The sequence below is a fragment of the Sinohyriopsis cumingii genome, unplaced genomic scaffold (assembly GCF_028554795.1).
Source record: "Sinohyriopsis cumingii isolate HCF-2022 unplaced genomic scaffold, ASM2855479v2 utg000552l, whole genome shotgun sequence".
Taxonomy (NCBI): Eukaryota; Metazoa; Mollusca; class Bivalvia; order Unionida; family Unionidae; genus Sinohyriopsis; species Sinohyriopsis cumingii.
Window position 1 is genome coordinate 730 of NW_028315908.1, and position 18,437 is coordinate 19,166.

At 35.4% G+C, this 18,437-nt stretch overlaps 1 protein-coding gene across 1 annotated transcript in view; it reads right to left on the bottom strand.

Annotated features, from left to right (window-relative positions):
- Positions 1-2,534: 2,534 nt before the first annotated feature.
- Positions 2,535-18,437, bottom strand: part of LOC149773798 (uncharacterized) — a 28,746-nt gene continuing 12,843 nt past the window's right edge. The window contains exons 4-7 of the mRNA XM_089945977.1: positions 16,675-16,827; positions 13,763-13,991; positions 8,740-8,942; positions 2,535-2,809 (exon numbers count right to left, since the gene is read on the bottom strand). Of these exons, the coding sequence (XP_089802103.1) occupies positions 2,535-2,809; positions 8,740-8,942; positions 13,763-13,991; positions 16,675-16,827 (860 nt within the window). The remainder of the gene's footprint in view (positions 2,810-8,739; positions 8,943-13,762; positions 13,992-16,674; positions 16,828-18,437) is intronic.

Consider the following 18,437-nt stretch of genomic DNA (forward strand, 5'->3'; position numbering starts at 1 on the left):
TAGGTTGATCCCCCATGCCGGTCATTTTAATTACCCATCCTGGATCCCATGAATATTTTCATGGAACAGCCTAAATGGAACCAAATTTCTGTCAAAAAGATCTTGAAAAATGTGTATCAAAAACTCAAAATATTCTGGAGTTACCTAAGTATGTAATATCCAGTAAAAACTTAATATATAAAGCTATTATTTAATTTGTTTGACCAGAGAAGAAAACTGCTAAACTCAAAAATAAGATTCATCACATACTAAATATATTCTTCAGTGTAGGACAAGATAATCCCACTTGAAAGTCATAAGTTTGCACCAGATCTGAGGATCTGGCAAGTGTACTAGGTGACATAAAACCTGGATCTTATGGGTAGCTTGTTTATTATATTCAATACACAGTGAAGAAAATTTTTGCCACTCATAACTACATAGATTAAAATGGCACCAATGGGTACAGGTATAAGTAAATCATAATAATTTTGTCAGACAGACAACCATGCTCACATGTAGGCTAGTATATGACTAATGTTGCATTTGCTACTTCTATGCTTTTTAAGAAAAGGCATGGACACCAAGATACTGTAAATCCCTGTTCAGACCCATGAGTATATGCCTTCTATAACTCCTACTGAAGAGACGGAAGTTCAACTGACCAAAAAGAATTGCCACCTTTGCAGACATTACTGGATACTGGCAAGGGGTGAGGTAAAGTAGGACCATATTTACTTAGGACCAACTAGACCATAATATTTCATGTACGGGTCAAATCACAAGACTATCATCCCAGTGGATTAGGAGAAGCAGTGATAAGACACTAATGGATTCCAGACCATGTGTGTGTGTGTGCGAGTGTGTGTTTGTGTGTAGACCACGGATTCCAGACCATGTGTGTGTGTGTGCGAGTGTGTGTTTGTGTGTAGACCACGGATTCCAGACCATGCACTATGGCATAAGCTCTTTGGCCAGTTGAGCTTAAACTTCAGATTTTCTTTGCAAACGTTTGTATGAGCCTGAAGGCAAAAACTGAAATTTGTAATTATGTAGATTCAAGTTATTTAATTAGATACATTGATTGCTTTATCACATCTGTTGTAATTACTAATACCAATATAACTAAAATTATCTGTTAATAATTATGTTAACATATCCATGTCAAAGCAGGTGTGGAGTCAAATCATATCAGATTAATAAATCTAAGATATATATACTGAGAATCAGAGATGAGGACCCAATAGCATACTGGAATTTATTGAAAAGACACCCACATAGGTACCACTAGACTTTAAAAAATGCACACAAATGGATGGGGGGAGGGTGGCATGTCCCTAAGGTACCAGTATAGAGAAATTTCCCCTGAATGTGTTCCTTGCTGAAAATCCCAGTCTAACTCATAAAAAAATGTGGCAAAAAACATTTCTGCATCTACAACTCTTATGACAGATTTAATAAGTCATAGAGGCCAGCACATTTAATTTTTACATGCACCACATCACTATCACAGTCTTGCAGAATCTGACATTAGATCTAACATGGTGGTATGATTAATCTCCTTATTGTAAACTAAGAATAATTACAAGACCTTAGGAAATGGTAAAAAGTAATAATGGAATTCATGACTGATCCCATCCAAGTTGAGGCAGGATCACCAAAATTATCAAAACTTGTATTGGTTTGCAATAGTAAACCAGACAGCTTTTTTTCTTTTCTTTCACATACCAAGACCACCTGTACACCATTACATTTGTTTCATGCGAACCTGGAATTGCATTGTTTTTCAAAGAAAATACAGTAATCAAGTGATACCACCCAGTGTGTAAGTCCATGTGGCCGAGGATGCCTTAAATTCCTTATTACACTTATTCCTTTCAACATGCAGCTAACTGATCTAACTATTGTAGTGGTCATCCTATCTACCAAAACAAATTTTACACAGCAAAATAATCCCCATTAGATTTATATGTATTGGATATGTGCCATCATGTTACATAGCTTACCACCTACTATTTTGCAGTTTTGCATCATTTTCATCGTTTAATTTTTCAATGCAGGATGATATTTTATATATGTTTATGTTTTCAAAGATGCCTGTGCATATGTTCCAGGCTTGATACTTTGATTTTCTAAATCACTTAATTATTTAGTGTCAAGCCAGATTCTTCACATCATTTTGTATATACTGTATATATTGTACGTAACAGATAGAAGGCCTCAAGGTAGATTCGTTCTGTAACTAACTGAGTTACATTCTCTAAATAAAAAGTCTTTATTACTATTATTATTATTATTATTATCTGAGACAGCTACCATTTAGAAAGACGCTCAATCTGACCATATGACAGTTTAAGAAGTTCTATGACCATCTCTGGAAAAACTGCCATTGTAATGAAATTCCATTAAGATGACAATAGAATAAATAGGTATTAAATCAAATCATTGAAGCTATATTGTGACAATAGACTGATGACAATTAAAAAGCCACAAGTATTAATGTGACTGCCAGGTTTTAATTTGAAAAATCTACTATATGCAATAAAACTGTCTAATTAAATTAAGAACTTCCTGTAACATTCACTTGATTTTAACTTTGAGACAGGCTCACTTTCTGTTCCTCCATTTGCTTTATTCATGTTAGGATCTGCTGTTTCTAAGTCGTCAAATGACTTAGAAACAAAACTGATGATTTTCTTGTCCAGATCCACTAAATGGATTTCCTTTACATTCATTTCCTTCCCTCTGACCTCAATAACATCTTTCAAAGCTTTTGCAAAGAGACAACTGCATTGGTATACTTCATCATCACTGACATCATTCAGATTTGCTGAAAGTATATTGAAAGGTTTTATTTAAAACCTACAATGAAAGCAATCTAAATATATCCAGAAAGTTGTAATACTATCACTGAGTAACCTGTAGCATCAGTTAAAAAAGTACTGCTGCACAAGCCACTAAATTATGGGAAAAAACAAACTTCAGTAAACTGAAAATAATTTCTGACCTGTAGAACAGCAGCACATAATAATTTTGGCTATATAGAAAATAATATTGCCACACAAAATTAGAAGAGATGATGATACTCAACCCCACAGAAAAGTCTCTTACACAATATTCTCTATATTGCTGTTGTTTATGCAATTGCTTAAGCATAACTTATACATGGCAATATGTGACCCACTCAAAAAAATAAGCCATATTAATATGCATGAGACATTTATTTATACATTGCTCACCAACCAATCAAAACATTTCCAGCTGTCATGTGTAGCATCTTTGTTCAAGAAATCTTTCTTTGGAGTCATGAATGATACCACATTATACTTATACTGACTGCCCATTCACGTTTTCCAGTGTGCTTCTATCAGTTACTTTCAGAACATGAACTTACTATCTGCTTCCACTTTTCCCTTGTGGTATTTATTCATGCATTCAGAAGGGCTTTTATCAGATATTGATGCCTGTCTTTCTTCAAAACACAATGGCATACTGCTCCTCTTGAAGACAGAGAATCACCCATATAATATGAACAATCACTGCAACTGGACCTTCCAGCATTTAAAACAGAAACTAGAGTCTATAGGCATTTAAGTGTTTACTACAATTTCTACATATGAAATGTGATAGTTATATTTGGACAATGTTGCCTCCACTTATACGTCAAGGCCTACTGTTCCTTCAATGAGATATCAGCGGGACTACTTAACTCAAATGCCACCTAGCACACATGAGTAATAATCAGATTGAAATATTACTTATCCCTCCCAGGAAGCTACATCCAACATTCCAATTTCCTCCCCACCCTGCCATTGACCCAGTATTACAATTTTCACCCCACCCTGCAATTGACCCAGTGTTACAATTTTCACCCCACCTTACCACTGACCCAGTGTTACAATTTCCACCCCACCTTGCCATTGACCCAGTGTTACAATTTTCACCCCACCTTGCCATTGACCCAGTGTTACAATTTTCACCCCACCCTGCCACTGACCCAGTGTTACAATTTTCATGAATTTGCAGCAGAGGCATCTATTTCAGCAACTGCAGTGGTGTGCAATATTCCAGAAGCTCAGGGATTCATTCCAGTATGGCCAACACTGATGTAAACATGCTGTCTACATATATTATACTCCATTCAGCTCTAACATCAACCTCAATCAGTCCAACAGTCACTTCATGGCTTGACAACAGGCTTCTTCCCTGAATTTATTTCTAGACCACTAAATATTTTATCAACATCATTAGCCCAGCTTGCATCCAGAGAAGAGTCCTATTTTAATCAGCTGACTTGCAGACCCTGGGAGTTTCTCCAGAAAGACTGCTTGCAATCAACATAGTATCTGAAAGCCTGCAAAAGCATATCATTGTGGTTAAGCACAGCAATCTTGCTTCTCCTTTGATACCTGTTTGAATCTGATCCACCAACTCAAGAATGATCCCCGATTACTTCAGCATCACAGTCTCAGTGAATTCAAAACAGCCTATGGTGAGTAAGTTGATATGTATTATTTGTACAACAGATGACATGAACTAGATAAAATGAAGCTGATATTATCAACAATGTCAATGCCTATAGCAACATATTTTATGATTACCACAATATTTACTCTAGTCAGGCAGTCATTGTCCTGTGCGACTACAGAATCATAGTAAAATGGGATCTCAGAGACCAGGTGGCTCTTAAGCTGTTGATTGGTTGCAGCAAAACAATCACATGTGACATATGCAATTCCATTACTCATCCCACCAATATTTATCCACACAAATTGTGCTCCGGCTCTCCAATAGTAAAGAGAGACAGCAAACAACAGATGGGTATTTAAAAATTAGGTCATCCCTGAGATGCTAGATGGTAAAGAACTGTAAAAAGTTTAATTCTAAGTGAGGCTGCAACAGAACTGCCTTTATTTACACAGCTGCAAAAATTAAAGGTCCAAAATACATTAGGAAGCAATCTATCCAAATAATCCATTCTACATTTCCAGTACTCACAATATCCATACCACTCATAATCTAGTAATAGAGAAGACTCAACAAATCTGACATGCTTTCCTAACAAAGGCTTCCACCCCAACTGAGATTTCCAGATTGTAGCTTGAACTCATTCATTGTACTGACTAGAACTTTATTCACTATTTGACTATGGGCCTAAAGCAAGGTTTGGAGGAGAAAACTAACTTGCTTACTTCTTCTCTGCTGTAAAAAAAAATGACCATTGTGGACCATTTATTGGTTAAGGAATGCGACAAAGGTTTCATCCTCAGTCCTTTCCCTTCTCCACCATATCCAAACTACAGTTAGCCCCATAAGTGTAGCTATAAGAAAATATTCAAAAGAGAAAATACTTATCATGCTGATCATGAACATGAAAGTCTTAATCAACTTACTAACAAAGAGAAAAGCTCCTTAGGTCAACATTGAAAATTAAGGCAAGAGGGCCATCATGTGTAAAACATATTTCAGATGCTTTCAAGCAGACTCCCATTACACCTTCACAAGGATAATTGTTTTGGATGAGATGGAGAGGACAGTACTGCATTTGTGTTTTAAGTCCAAAATTATTTGATATCTTATCTCAAGCAATCTTTTGGATAGCTAAACAAGTTGATGTTATTTTGCAATTTCTTGATGATTTTCTCACAAGAGACCATTCTTCAACATGCAGTGAGAGAACTACAGCTTTGAGAATGTTAATTTTCAATAGTTTAAAGATTCCCATAGATCCAAGCGAGATCTTTGGTCTTTGTACAATTTTAGAATATTTGGGAACGATACTGAACTTCAAACAAATGCAAGCACATTTACCACAGGATACAAGGCAATCACTGCAGACAACATTAAACACTTTCTTTACAAATGCAGGGTCCACAAGTGAAAACTGCTCCAGTTGCTAGGCAACCTAACTTTCGCTAATCATTTAATTCTCCCAGGCATTTGTGTCTTATCTCATATGACTATCAACAAGAGCTAAAAAGAGTCCCATCATTATATACACTCAGACACAAACTGCAGACAGGAACTTTGCAACATAACTTTTTTATAAACAGTTTTATATGATAATGTCATCTTGTCTAAATGAGTGATAGTTTCTCACAATGCAGCTCATGTACACTTAATATACTGAATACTGAATATTCAGAATCACTGGACTTGGGCAAAAGTAAGTCATACCATGTCAACTTCCCTATTTTGCTAACAACTTATCACATGTGGATTGCAAGTTATCATGTGTAAATTCACAAAAGAACGGTGTGTATGTCTCTTTTTCTCGCGCTCTCTCTCTCTTTCTCTATCTCTTGATATAAATAAATAAATAAATATATATATATATATATATATATATATATATATATATATATATATATATATATATATATATATATATATATATATAGTGACTGACTGGAAAGTACTCCTGCTGGATATTTGTAGTTCTGCAGATAAATCTTATTCCTTTTCTTATATATAATTCCACCTGTGTAAAATCATTTAATTTCAAACCCCTTATTTGACATAATAAGTATGTTATGGTAAATCTTTGTATGATAGGTGTCAAACTGCATCAATCGCCAGTCCTAATCACTTCCTAATCCTTGCTAAGTTTGTACTTCCATCAACAAAGGAGATTAAAGTATACACTACCACACCCAAGTGGTCCCATCTAAAATTCCTCTTTATACTGTCAACATTGGTATAATGATAAATATGTTAGGCTTTCTTTCAAGTAATAGTAAAGACAGAGACAAATGGAAAGAAAACACCAATCAAGCAATCAAAGTACCTATCCAAGTTTTAATAAATGCTTCAGGCCATAAAACAATTATGTATTAATGTTGACAATATAAACCCATCTGGGGACAGAGTTTTTCCAGATAATTGACTTTATCTGGGAGACACTAAATCAATCCAGGTAACTCAAGTCATGTGAAGTGGCAACTTTATAATCACAGTTTTAGTATATACATTTCATAGTTTGAAGGCGATCTCTTATGTGGTATAGGAAATGATACACATACAACATAATGCACACAAAGATGGAAAAGTGTCAAGCAACTTATTTTTCTGGATATAATTTTGTATTTTGTATCAGTTGTTGCATTTGTGGATGTACCATCATTACAGTACATGGGAAGAGGGACACCTTTTTCTTCATAAGTCTCTTCACTGTATTTGAGTCTTGGAATTTGTGATTTGTAACAGCAATACAATCAATGAAAACTGGTGACCTCAAATAGCTAAAGGAACTTGTACTCTACTGACCAAAAAGAATTTTCAAGAAGTTAAGACATGACCATTTCTTCCCTTTAACTCTTGAGTATTCAAACCAGCTCTGATATTCTTCAGCAATAACAAGATTTTCAAAAAAGCTGCTATGGATATCAGATTATCAACATTTTCACTTAGGTCCAACATGACATCATAATAAGTCTTCTAGTGGAAACCCATTACTGACACAACAACCTTCCATTTTTAGAAAACTAACAATAACAAGATATGGTTGCAATAGTGGCCATATTGGATATCACATGTGCACCATTTTCATTAAGGACCAAGAAGATATCATATGAAGTCTTTCGGTAAAACCAAATATCAATATGACCAGCCTTTTTGAAGAAGTAGTCATCGCAAGGTTTTCAATATGGCTGTTATGGTGGCCATATATATCATATTGGCATCATTTTCCAAAATAAACACATTGTCATCATAAGAAGTCTTTCAGTGGAAACCCCATGTGGATATGACCATTCAGGAGTAGTGATAAGATTTTCAAGATGGTCACTGTGGTGGCCATATTGGATGTGAGAGCAGCACCATTTTCATTTAGGACCAATCAAACATAATTGGAAGTAATTTAGTATTAAAAAACACAGGGCATTTTCTTTTTATTCAGGAGCAGTAACAATAAGATTTTGAAGATGGCCCTATGCTGGTCATACTGGTATCAGAACAGCACCATTTTTCATTTAGGTCAAACTAGACGTCCACTTAGAGGAGTAACAAAGATTTTTAAGATGATCACTGTGGTGACCATACTAGACATCTGATCAGGACCATTTTAATTTACGCCTAACAAGATATCATAAGATGTCATAAAACCTTGTGTCAATGTGACTTTCCATTCAGTAAATGTAGCATCATAAGGTTTTTTAGGATAGCCATTATGGTGGTCATACTGGATATCAGACAGATACCAATTTCATTTAGGACCAACCAGACCTCATAAAAAGTCTTTCTATGACAACCCTATTTTGACCATCAATTCAAGTATCAATAAGAAAATAACAAAATATTTAAGATGACAGCTGTGGCAGCCCTACTGAACATCAGATCAGCACCATTTTCATTTAGAATCATCTTAAATAAGACAGCATAAGTTGTCTTCAGGCAAAAACCCCAGTATCACCTTCCATTCAGTAAGAGTAGTCATAACAGGCTTTTCAATATAGCAAACTTGGTGGCCAAACTGAATGTCTGAATGGTACCATTTTCATTTAGGATTAATTTGGCAGCTTTCTAAACTAGATGAATGTGTTTATAAAGTTTCAATGCAATCCTCCAAGTAGTTTAGGACAAGTAGTGATAACAAATGTCTGCTAACATAGAGATGGATGATGGACAACAGACCATCCCACATATGACCATCCCTTGTTCTAGACAACAACCCAGTGGAGCTAAAATTGAAATCATACTAATTCATTATTCATATTAAAAAGAAAAGAGATAACAGTGCTTCATATGAAGAAAATCATTTACCTGCCCCAATCAAAGGCATGACAATTTTCTCCATTTTTGCTTGCCTTGCACGTTCAAAGACCTGAATATAGCGATCTTTCAGTGTATCAATATCTGTAATACTTCTTTGTAATTTGATGTGGATGACGGATTTTATATTGCGGTCTCTGAACAAATTACCAGATCTACAAATAAATATTTTCTCCCTGGAATCAGGCTGTACCCTGTAAATTGAAAAAGCAAATATGCAGATTACTTCTAATAATTAAGTGTCCCTAAAAATCTAACATAAAGTGTATGAGTGCAAATTAAAAGCCAGAAATGCATCCATATGATACTGATGACCCAGATCCATTTGTATATTGCAACTGAAAGATAAAGCAATGTCAAACAGGGAACATGACTCCCTAAATAATTTTATAAAATGGTGAAAATCATATCTGACCAAGATCACCATGTAGTCTCAGGTTCATCCTAAATATGACTGCACTTAAATCTTTCAAACTTATAGAGTTTAAGCAAACTCTGTAACTGATGAAACATGACTTGATGTGACAAGACTTTCCAACATGGGTAAAATTATATATCCCCACTATGCATAACTTTAAGAACATATTCAGGATGATTACTGCTATGTAAAGACTAAAATCGGCAATAAAACAATAACATCCCATGTCTGTTTACTGGGTCATCCTCATATTTACTTATCTAAAGAATGGATGAGAAAAAAAATGTAAAGAGTATCTTTTTATAGCTTGCACTTAAAGTAAGGCAAAAGTAATTGACAATTTAGTACTCTGTACAAAATCAAATCATGCATTTTTAGCATATAATAGAAGCAATGTCATAATTGTAAAACATGTAACTTTGACCTCAACATCAATAGGTTCAGCAATCATGTGAGTGAATCTCTTGACTTCATAATAACTAATTATAATTATGACATAAAATCTATCAAAGGAATAGAGGAAATATATGCATTTGAAAATAAAAATATAAAACTGTGACCTTGATCCATAATAAAGAGGCAACTAAGCATGTCACAGAATGAGCTGTGTCAGTTTTATATGAATTCATCCCAGGTATGAACAAATTCCAGCAAGAGCTTGAGGAAATATAAGCAAATGTCATCCCAGGCAGCTGTAGGTTACAGACAATGGCCTTGAATGAAGTGGGACAGAACTCTATCCAAACTTTCTGTGAAGATCCATGAACTAATGTTCAGACCAAAAGGGAGTGCTGTGAATCGGTCAATGAATGCAAACCTCAGGAATTTCCTGGTGACTGGTGTATTGGAATATAATGGTATGCATCTTGAAGATCTAAGATATCTTCCTCCTGAATGGAAACACATCTTGGAGTGTGTATTCTAAGCCATGGTACATATGAATTGGATGCCCTCCAAAAAGGTTTGTAAGATCCACACACTGTTTGAGTCTCCACCCACTATGATGTGTGAAAAGGACAGCATCAGCATAGGATGCTGATGGGGGAAAATGCTATTTAATTAATCATTATCTCTCTACATTTCTGTCAAGTGCCGTTGGAAGTGGTGTTCTTGTCTTTAAAAAAAATCCATGCAGGATTGTTTCAAACTTTGGCATGACCTTGGGGAAAGAGTACTTCTTGCCTTTCAGGTCTCTCCTCTGACAAAAGGGCTGAGCGCCAGGACATTGATTCTATGCTAGGTCCATATCTTTGTCAGCCTGCTCTATATGATCATAGAGAAGCAGCTTGGACAAGGGTTACTTTTTTGTAACTGCCGCTTTATGGAGTTTCTTAGGGAAAACAGATGTGAAAGAAAAGGCACCTATTTCTGCAATCTTAAGTTCAATAATGGTGTTATGGAATTGGCAAGAATGTGATGAACTACTTTGTCCAGATCACGTGATATAGACTCCCAAGCAGAACCAGTAACATTGTATATAACCATGACTGTGACTTCCATTCAAGCATGGATCATACTGCAATGACATTTAAAACCAGTTCTTGTGTACTGAGGAAGGATAAACAGTTAATATGAATGCATCTGGATTTAGAAATTCCCAGGCTTACATTTTGTCAATGGCTGCAAGTTTCATTTGAAAAATAGGCATATGCATCTACACTTGAGTCTCAAAACTGCTTCTATAAATGATGATTTGACCAGACTGCAGTAGCTGTTGGAATGTTAGCTGGTCTTTCTCGGACAATAGATCGACAGATCTGGGAACTTTGTATATTGCCAGCAAATCTATGCATAGAAAGGGAAGTCTTTCCTGGATTGTATCAGATCAAATATGTGTTATGTATATTTCATTTGATTTATATTTGATTTAATTCAATTGTTTGTAAGTTTTAAAATCTTTTTATTGTAATTTTATTGCATGTCAAAGTAATGTAATCTTGTTTACTTGATTTGGCATTTTTTTCAGTAAATTCAGTTTGACCTGACTCTTTTCATAAACTATTTTTGACTTAGTTCCCAACTTTGATTCAGAAATCACTGAGACAAGTAAATAACTTTTTATTCTTATTTTATTCTCCGAGTAAAATAATAGGTTTTTATCAAGGTCATGCTGGGAGTATGTGACTTTAGATATGTAAACAGCCTCTATTTCACAATTCTAGGTTTTCCGAAATTGCGCAGTAGTTACATTTAATAGTGATGTTTAGAGAGATATCTCTCAGTTGGACTTTTACTTTGGACACTGAAAAGTGTTTTGTTGTGACCAGATGAGTCTAAAATATATTTTTGGGAATTATTAATTCTTTTTCCTGGAAATATTTCAGTGCTCATACAGAATTCTTGGACAAAGACATTTCTTGAAATTTTATTTGGAAATTCAAACACCAGAATATTATTGTGGAATAACAATGAACTGCAGACACAACTGCACATTACTAGCTACAGTATACGTTATCGCCTTCCAGTTTGGATTTTTTTGTCGGGACTCAAATTTGAATTCATTAGAACATTTCATTACTACGATTTCTAACATTTAATTCAGGGATTAGTCTTGGATTATTTCTGGATTTGACTTCTTCAAACCATAAGTTCTTATTTTTCATTTTTACAGTGTTTTTCCAGGGAAATAAATTATTTGTTAAATTTTTCAAAGGTTGTTGTTTTCACTCTTTCTTAGTTACTATTTATTAGAGTCTAGACACCCTAAGATATGGAATATGGCATTTGTATTGATGAGTCCTGAAATATAGAAGAATAGGGTGGCACAGATGTCTCCTATGATGCATGTGACAAAGTTGGCAAAGCCATTCCATAAGGAAGGCAAACAAGACAGAAGGTCCAGACAGCCATGGACACTATAATTTCCTGATGTTCAATAAGTGAATGGTTGATAGTCTGGGAATGGTATCAAGCATACAGGATTGGAGCAACAGTGTATCTCGTGCAGGAACAGAGTATGGTGATGAAGCTGTCTTGTGTTCCCTGACTGAATGATCAAAGGTCATGCAATGGTACCAGCATAAGACACATGAAAGTTGCTATTGCCAATACCAGATAGTGATGGAGCCTTAGAGATGTCTGATGTTCACTGTGAGAATAATCAATGGTTTGTGAATAGTACCAGGCATCTGGGACTGTAATGTCACTGAAGATGAGTTGTGACTAGAGTTACAGTCAAAACTGGTACTAGAACTAGAAATGCTGGACATCAGGAGCGATCTCTTTCATGAAACCAGGAGAGGATATGTCAGGAAACAGATCACTGTACACAGTCCAATTAACTCCTGGAAAAGGTTAAGGCTGTGTCAGATCTAGTGTTGACCATAAACAATTCACATCTACTGCTAAGTCCAGTAATAGAAAATATGAACATAAGAAGAATTGTAATATGTAACTAGGTTCATCATTGGTCCTCATACCAAGCTTGGACTGGCTCTATTGGTACTACTGCGAATGACCTGTTCTTGCTCTTGATGATATTAATTGAGATGGCAATACTGATGGCATCCTCCTCTTTGTTGGTGGGTCTCTTAGTTCTTCCACTTGCCTGGTTACTCTATTTGGCCAAGCCAGTCACCCATACATACCTATGACAACTATGTGCATATGTTACAAGTACATCCCAAATTGCATCCTTTACAATTATCCTGCCCACTGAGCTGGTTGACTGTAATTATGGAGAGCAAAACAAATTCAGATGAATACAGTCATGCGTCACATAAACTTAAGCTGAAAAGATGCCAAATGACCAAAACAAGTCAGAAATAATGACACAAAAGAACTTACAGTATGTAATACTAAACAATTACTTGGCAATTCACAATGTCAAGTACTCAGATTTTGAACTGACATACTTTAGACATTAGGGGAGACACTCAAAATAGAGCTGACATGTGTATCACACAAAGAAGTTAGGCCTATCAAGTGTGAATTCTTTATTCTGACAGAATGGAGTGGGAAACGGGCATATTGAGATGTTCAATTTAACACAATCACCTCTACAGGTATATGAAAACAAGATGCTGATCAGATCAACACCATTTTTATTTAGGACCAATTAAATATCATAAGTCTTTGTGTGATAACCTATGTTGACATTATGTTCAGAAGTAGCAATAATAAAACTTATATAATTGCTGTCATGGCTGACATGTTTGAGGTCAGATCAATGCCATTTTCATATAGGACCAACCATATATCATAAGAAGTCCTTCTGTGAAAATCCCATGCTCAAACAAATATCAAATCAGAAGGAGGAGCATTAACACAATTTTCAAGATGGTTGCCATGGCAGATAACATTTTCATCTGCAACAACCTAAATTTGTAGTTAAAACTATGCGCCAAGTTTCTTCCTTTCCATCTAAGTGGTTTAAGCAGAATAGTGATAAAAAACAACTGCTAACTGATGAAAGACTGATGATAGACAGATGCCAAAGGCCCATGTCATTCACTTTTCTGGTCTTCAACCAGAAAAGATTAAAATCTACATCAGCATTGAAAATCTGGGCTCTGTATGGACATAATAACAAAGAGGACTATACAATGCAAAGATTAAGAATCATCATTACTTTCTGATAATAACCTTAATGCTTACTTTGATTTCATTTTGTCAAATTCCTTCTCATAAAGAGTACCTCCTGCCTTTCTGATAGCTTTTGCAACTGCTCTTCTCTCTATGTTAAAGTCAGTATCGACAGCACAAGCAATAGCATCTACATTCTTCACTTCAACTATGGAGCAGACATAGACCTTGACACATGTATTCTCAGTGAGCTTGAACACAGACATCTTGCCATGAGGGTAATTAGCATTGTCAGCAAATTCTGTAAAAATGAAAGCATGGTTTTATTGTAATAAATGATACTTATTAATACAGCTGCAAGAAAACTGGATAATTCTCAATGACACCTCAGGATCTACTGTTAGTCATTTAACTATTTCAAGAATATAAATCTTGTGGTTTTCTAAAAAATTACAGTCATCTGCATTTAAATACACAGATTTCTTATTGTTTCCACAGAAGAATCATTCTGTTGGTTGGTGTCTTTTAGTTTGTTTAATCATGCAAAATCGTGATTTATAGCTCTACTCATCATAGACCAGAAGAACTTATGATATGGTCTGTATTCCATTGTTCATCATCTGCCATGCATTTGTCCATTTGCACAAGTTTTTGTTGCTGCTCATTCTAAACTACTTGAAGGATTACCATGAAACTTCAGTCATGCATTCATTCCAGGATCTAGTTGGTCCTAACTGAAAACTGTAGAGATGTTCTGACAACAACAAGGCCACCACAGCTGTCATCATGATAATCTAGTTAGTGCTACTTTGCCTAAATGGACTGTCATATCAACATGGGTTTTTCACTATGTCTAATTGGTCTAAAATGAAAATGGCAGCCATCTTGTAAATCTTGTTATTGCTACTCCTGAGCAGAAAGTCATACTGCCATTGGGTTTTCAGCAACAATTTCTTATGTCAAGTTGGTTATAAATGAAATTGGTGCCTCACAAAAATCCTGTATTGATGCCACATCGGCCATCTTGAGAATATTGTTATCACTACTCCTCCTGAATGGATAGTCATATCAACATTAGGTTTTCACTAAAAAGGCTTCTTATCATGTCATATCAACATGGGGTTTTAAGATCAGTAATACAACACCTTAGTAATACAACATATTGCAAGGCTTACATTTTCCAGGAATGAATTACCCTTTGCTGTATTATAAGAATTTAGGGTGGATATTGTGGAGAATCATTGAAGCTCAGCCAGTAGACCATGTACAGACCCAGTCTGCTCCCTAGCATCACTGGCTGATCCATTGTACCGGTAGCCATCCTCTTTTTTAAGAGGATGCCATTTATAGTTTTTTTCTCAAATACACTAAATAATATTTTGCCTTCAACTAGTGCTTAAATCATTCAAATGGCATCTAACATTCAGTGTTATACCCTGTCTATTTCATACTGTCTCTTGAATTGCATCTCTTGACAGTTTATGGGCAATATAAATTTAGACTTAACCAATCCCTCAGTGGTTGGGTAATCCTTGTTATATACTGATGATTATGATTGTTGTCATTCCAGATTCTTGGATATTTTTTTTTTTAATGAAACAAATCTGGGTTAAAACAATGATTCACTGATTCCATTGAATAGCGAGTGAACATTGTGGAGAATTCTTGAAGTTAAGGGTTGCACACTACATTATTATCTTGTGTGTTCAAGTGTCACATACCATTCCCTTCACCTATAGTGAGTTGGGATAGCACTCACTCATTTTATTATACTTTTATTGCCAATACTCAGTCAAATATTTTGGTTGGTTGTTAATTGTGCTTGACCACAGGTAGCACATTGATCCAATCATAACCAGAGTGAGGACATGACTGATTTATTTTTCATTCATTTAATTGCCCTGAGCAACCAGAAACTAGACAAAGGATATTACAAAATATCATGTCAAACTGTCTTAGATTTTTTTACACATGGAACCATCAAGTAAATGCCTTATTAAAGTACAATTCAATGTCTTAAGTTTACCTAATGTTTCTTCAATAGACAATCAAAAAAGAAACAGCAAACTAAACTAGTAGTAGCATTTATAGTGGTTTGAGATAGCTGATAGATCAAGGTTCCCAATACTGAGTCTTCTACATTCCCCATGACTTAATCTCATTGGGGATGTATTGCACATTTGTGCATCTTTGATTGTAACCTGCATGAGCCCCCAAATGAAACTTCAACAGGGTGCTACAGTATAAATGCAGGCATTGTGAGCTCATGGTACAAATGATATATAATGACAATTGTTTACTTGATTTTTGCTGCCTGTAAATCAGTTTCTACTTTTACTTTCTGTGCCTGTGTATGAAGTTGTGGAAAGCTTTGGATTTCTGCCAACACAGGCTCAAACTTCACTGTGGTAACTGTTGTATCTTTGATGGTCACAGATTATAGTTTACTGATGATACTCGGAGACTGCTCTGCACCACAACAAGAGCATCTTATCAGAGAGAATCATAGCAATATATCTGTGCTTAGTTACACATGCCTTAAAGTGCATCTCAACCAAGGACTGTTTAATAACCAAGCCTAGATGCTTGAGAGAAAAGTAATAAATCTGGTACACATGAACCAAGTCTTTATGGGACATCTGCGGACCCATATCAACATTCTGGTCTTGGCCCATGTACAACAAAAGACTGTGTCATGTATGTGCAACATTATTGTTTGTGAAGTCAAGCAAAAGTTCTTCGGAGGGTTCTAGATGACCATTTAACTGCAAATTAACTTTAAATACTAATACACGGTCAAATATCATTGTGCCACTGGTTGTCCACCATTTGAAGAGTGTGTTAATAAAAGTCTGTGGTGAACATGAAAAACAACAACATTGATGTGCCTCCAGAACTCATAAATGACAAGGAACATGTTACTGCAGCCATCAAAAGGATAATCACTGGTATCCATAATATCAATTTCAAAAATGCAACTTTGCCTTCAACTGTTTGGACCTCCATGATGCCCAAATTGAAAAATTTCTGCTCCCCTTTCATGTGATTGTGTTTGGCTCCAAATGCAGCCTTGTGGGCATCACAGCGATGCAGAATATGTGACTCAGAGGAATCACAACTTGCCATTGTCTTTGATACTGCAGAAATTCAGGATTGTATTTGAATTACTACTAATTAAAGCAGTTGTTTCAGCATCTCTTGCTGCATTTCTGATGTTTGCCATGGTATATGTGAAAGGATCTTCACCATGTGAAACATCATCGATGGGCCAGCAGATCTTGCATAATCATCACTGTAGCTGGCAAGTCCAATAATCGTTGTGGAAATGTCAATGTTGTTCAGACATGCTTTGATTTCCTTTCCATTAACGATAACATGCACTGATAAACATTGCCATGATACCATTGACAAACCCAACCCAGATGCCATGAGTGTAATTAGCATTGTCATTTTGTATAATTTTCCATCAATTTCCAAAATGACCTCACACCAACGCATATTGTACACTTGTAATTCTATTCAGCTTATTTCATTAGGGTCATTAGACAGATACAAATGATACTGAAAATCTCTTCAGCCTCGATATATCTTATATATCATCACAGGCAGGTCCATGTCAAATGCAGTATTTATAGCTTACTGCATTTGTATGGGAAAATATGAACGAGTTTTTAGGATGGAAATACTGCACTCTCTTGGGAGTGCAGTATATCCATCTGACAAAACCAGTTCATATTTTCCCATACAAATGCAGTAACCTTCTTATTATATGCTCATCTTTTTTTCTACCTAAGGCTTAATTATGTTAATAAAATTACACTACACAAAACAAAGTACATGTAACTGAATGTATGCTGTATTCCAAACTAAATACACAAGCGCAGATTCATTATTACACAACAACAGTGTTAATGCGTACATTACTCCGCCCAGAAAAATGTGAACTTGGTCGCGCACTAAACATAACTTTCAAAGAAAATGGCATTTTGGTCTCTTTAAAATTGAAAATTTGGAGTCATATTGTGAATGAATTTGCATTGCAACAACTTTTCCATTTGATCTGGAATGAATAGATTTTGGTATATTTTGTCGTTTCTACAAAATTTTGTGATTATGGGCTGAATTTATGTTCCAATTCCACATGAAGTACATCGGATTTCAGCACAATGGAGCAGCATACTATTGACATGTGCAAGTGTTTTTTCTGCTCTGCCATTGAACGTCTGAAATCATAATGTGGGAAAAATATGAAGACTTTCAATTGCAATGATCAAAAAGACGCTATGGAATTTTGAGTGCAGTAAGGAGGATGTAATTGCACTTGGAATATAGTTGAAATTACAGCATAATTTCGAAATGCATAATCAAGCTTGAGAACCCATGACATGGCTCATGTAATTCAGATTTACAGAACTAAGAAAGTACATTTTGAGAAAATTCAGGATGTAAAACTGTAAGCATATTGTTTACCATTCTTATTACCAGCTAAAGAAGACAGTTTATGCCTTGTCACTTGGATGTTATTTGTAAGGACCCTGTCTGGCATCTATAGCTTGCCTAAATCCAAAACATAGTATCAGAAAAGTTAATGCAGAATGTGCCAAAGCAGCTGATATGTGGCAGTCCACAAAACATCTGCTTTAGTTCATTCAGTTAGTTTACTTCATTCACAGACAAATAAAATAAATCAAAAGTGCTGGCATCTGCGTCCATTATTTGTTTATAATAGAATGTAGTTCTTTTATTC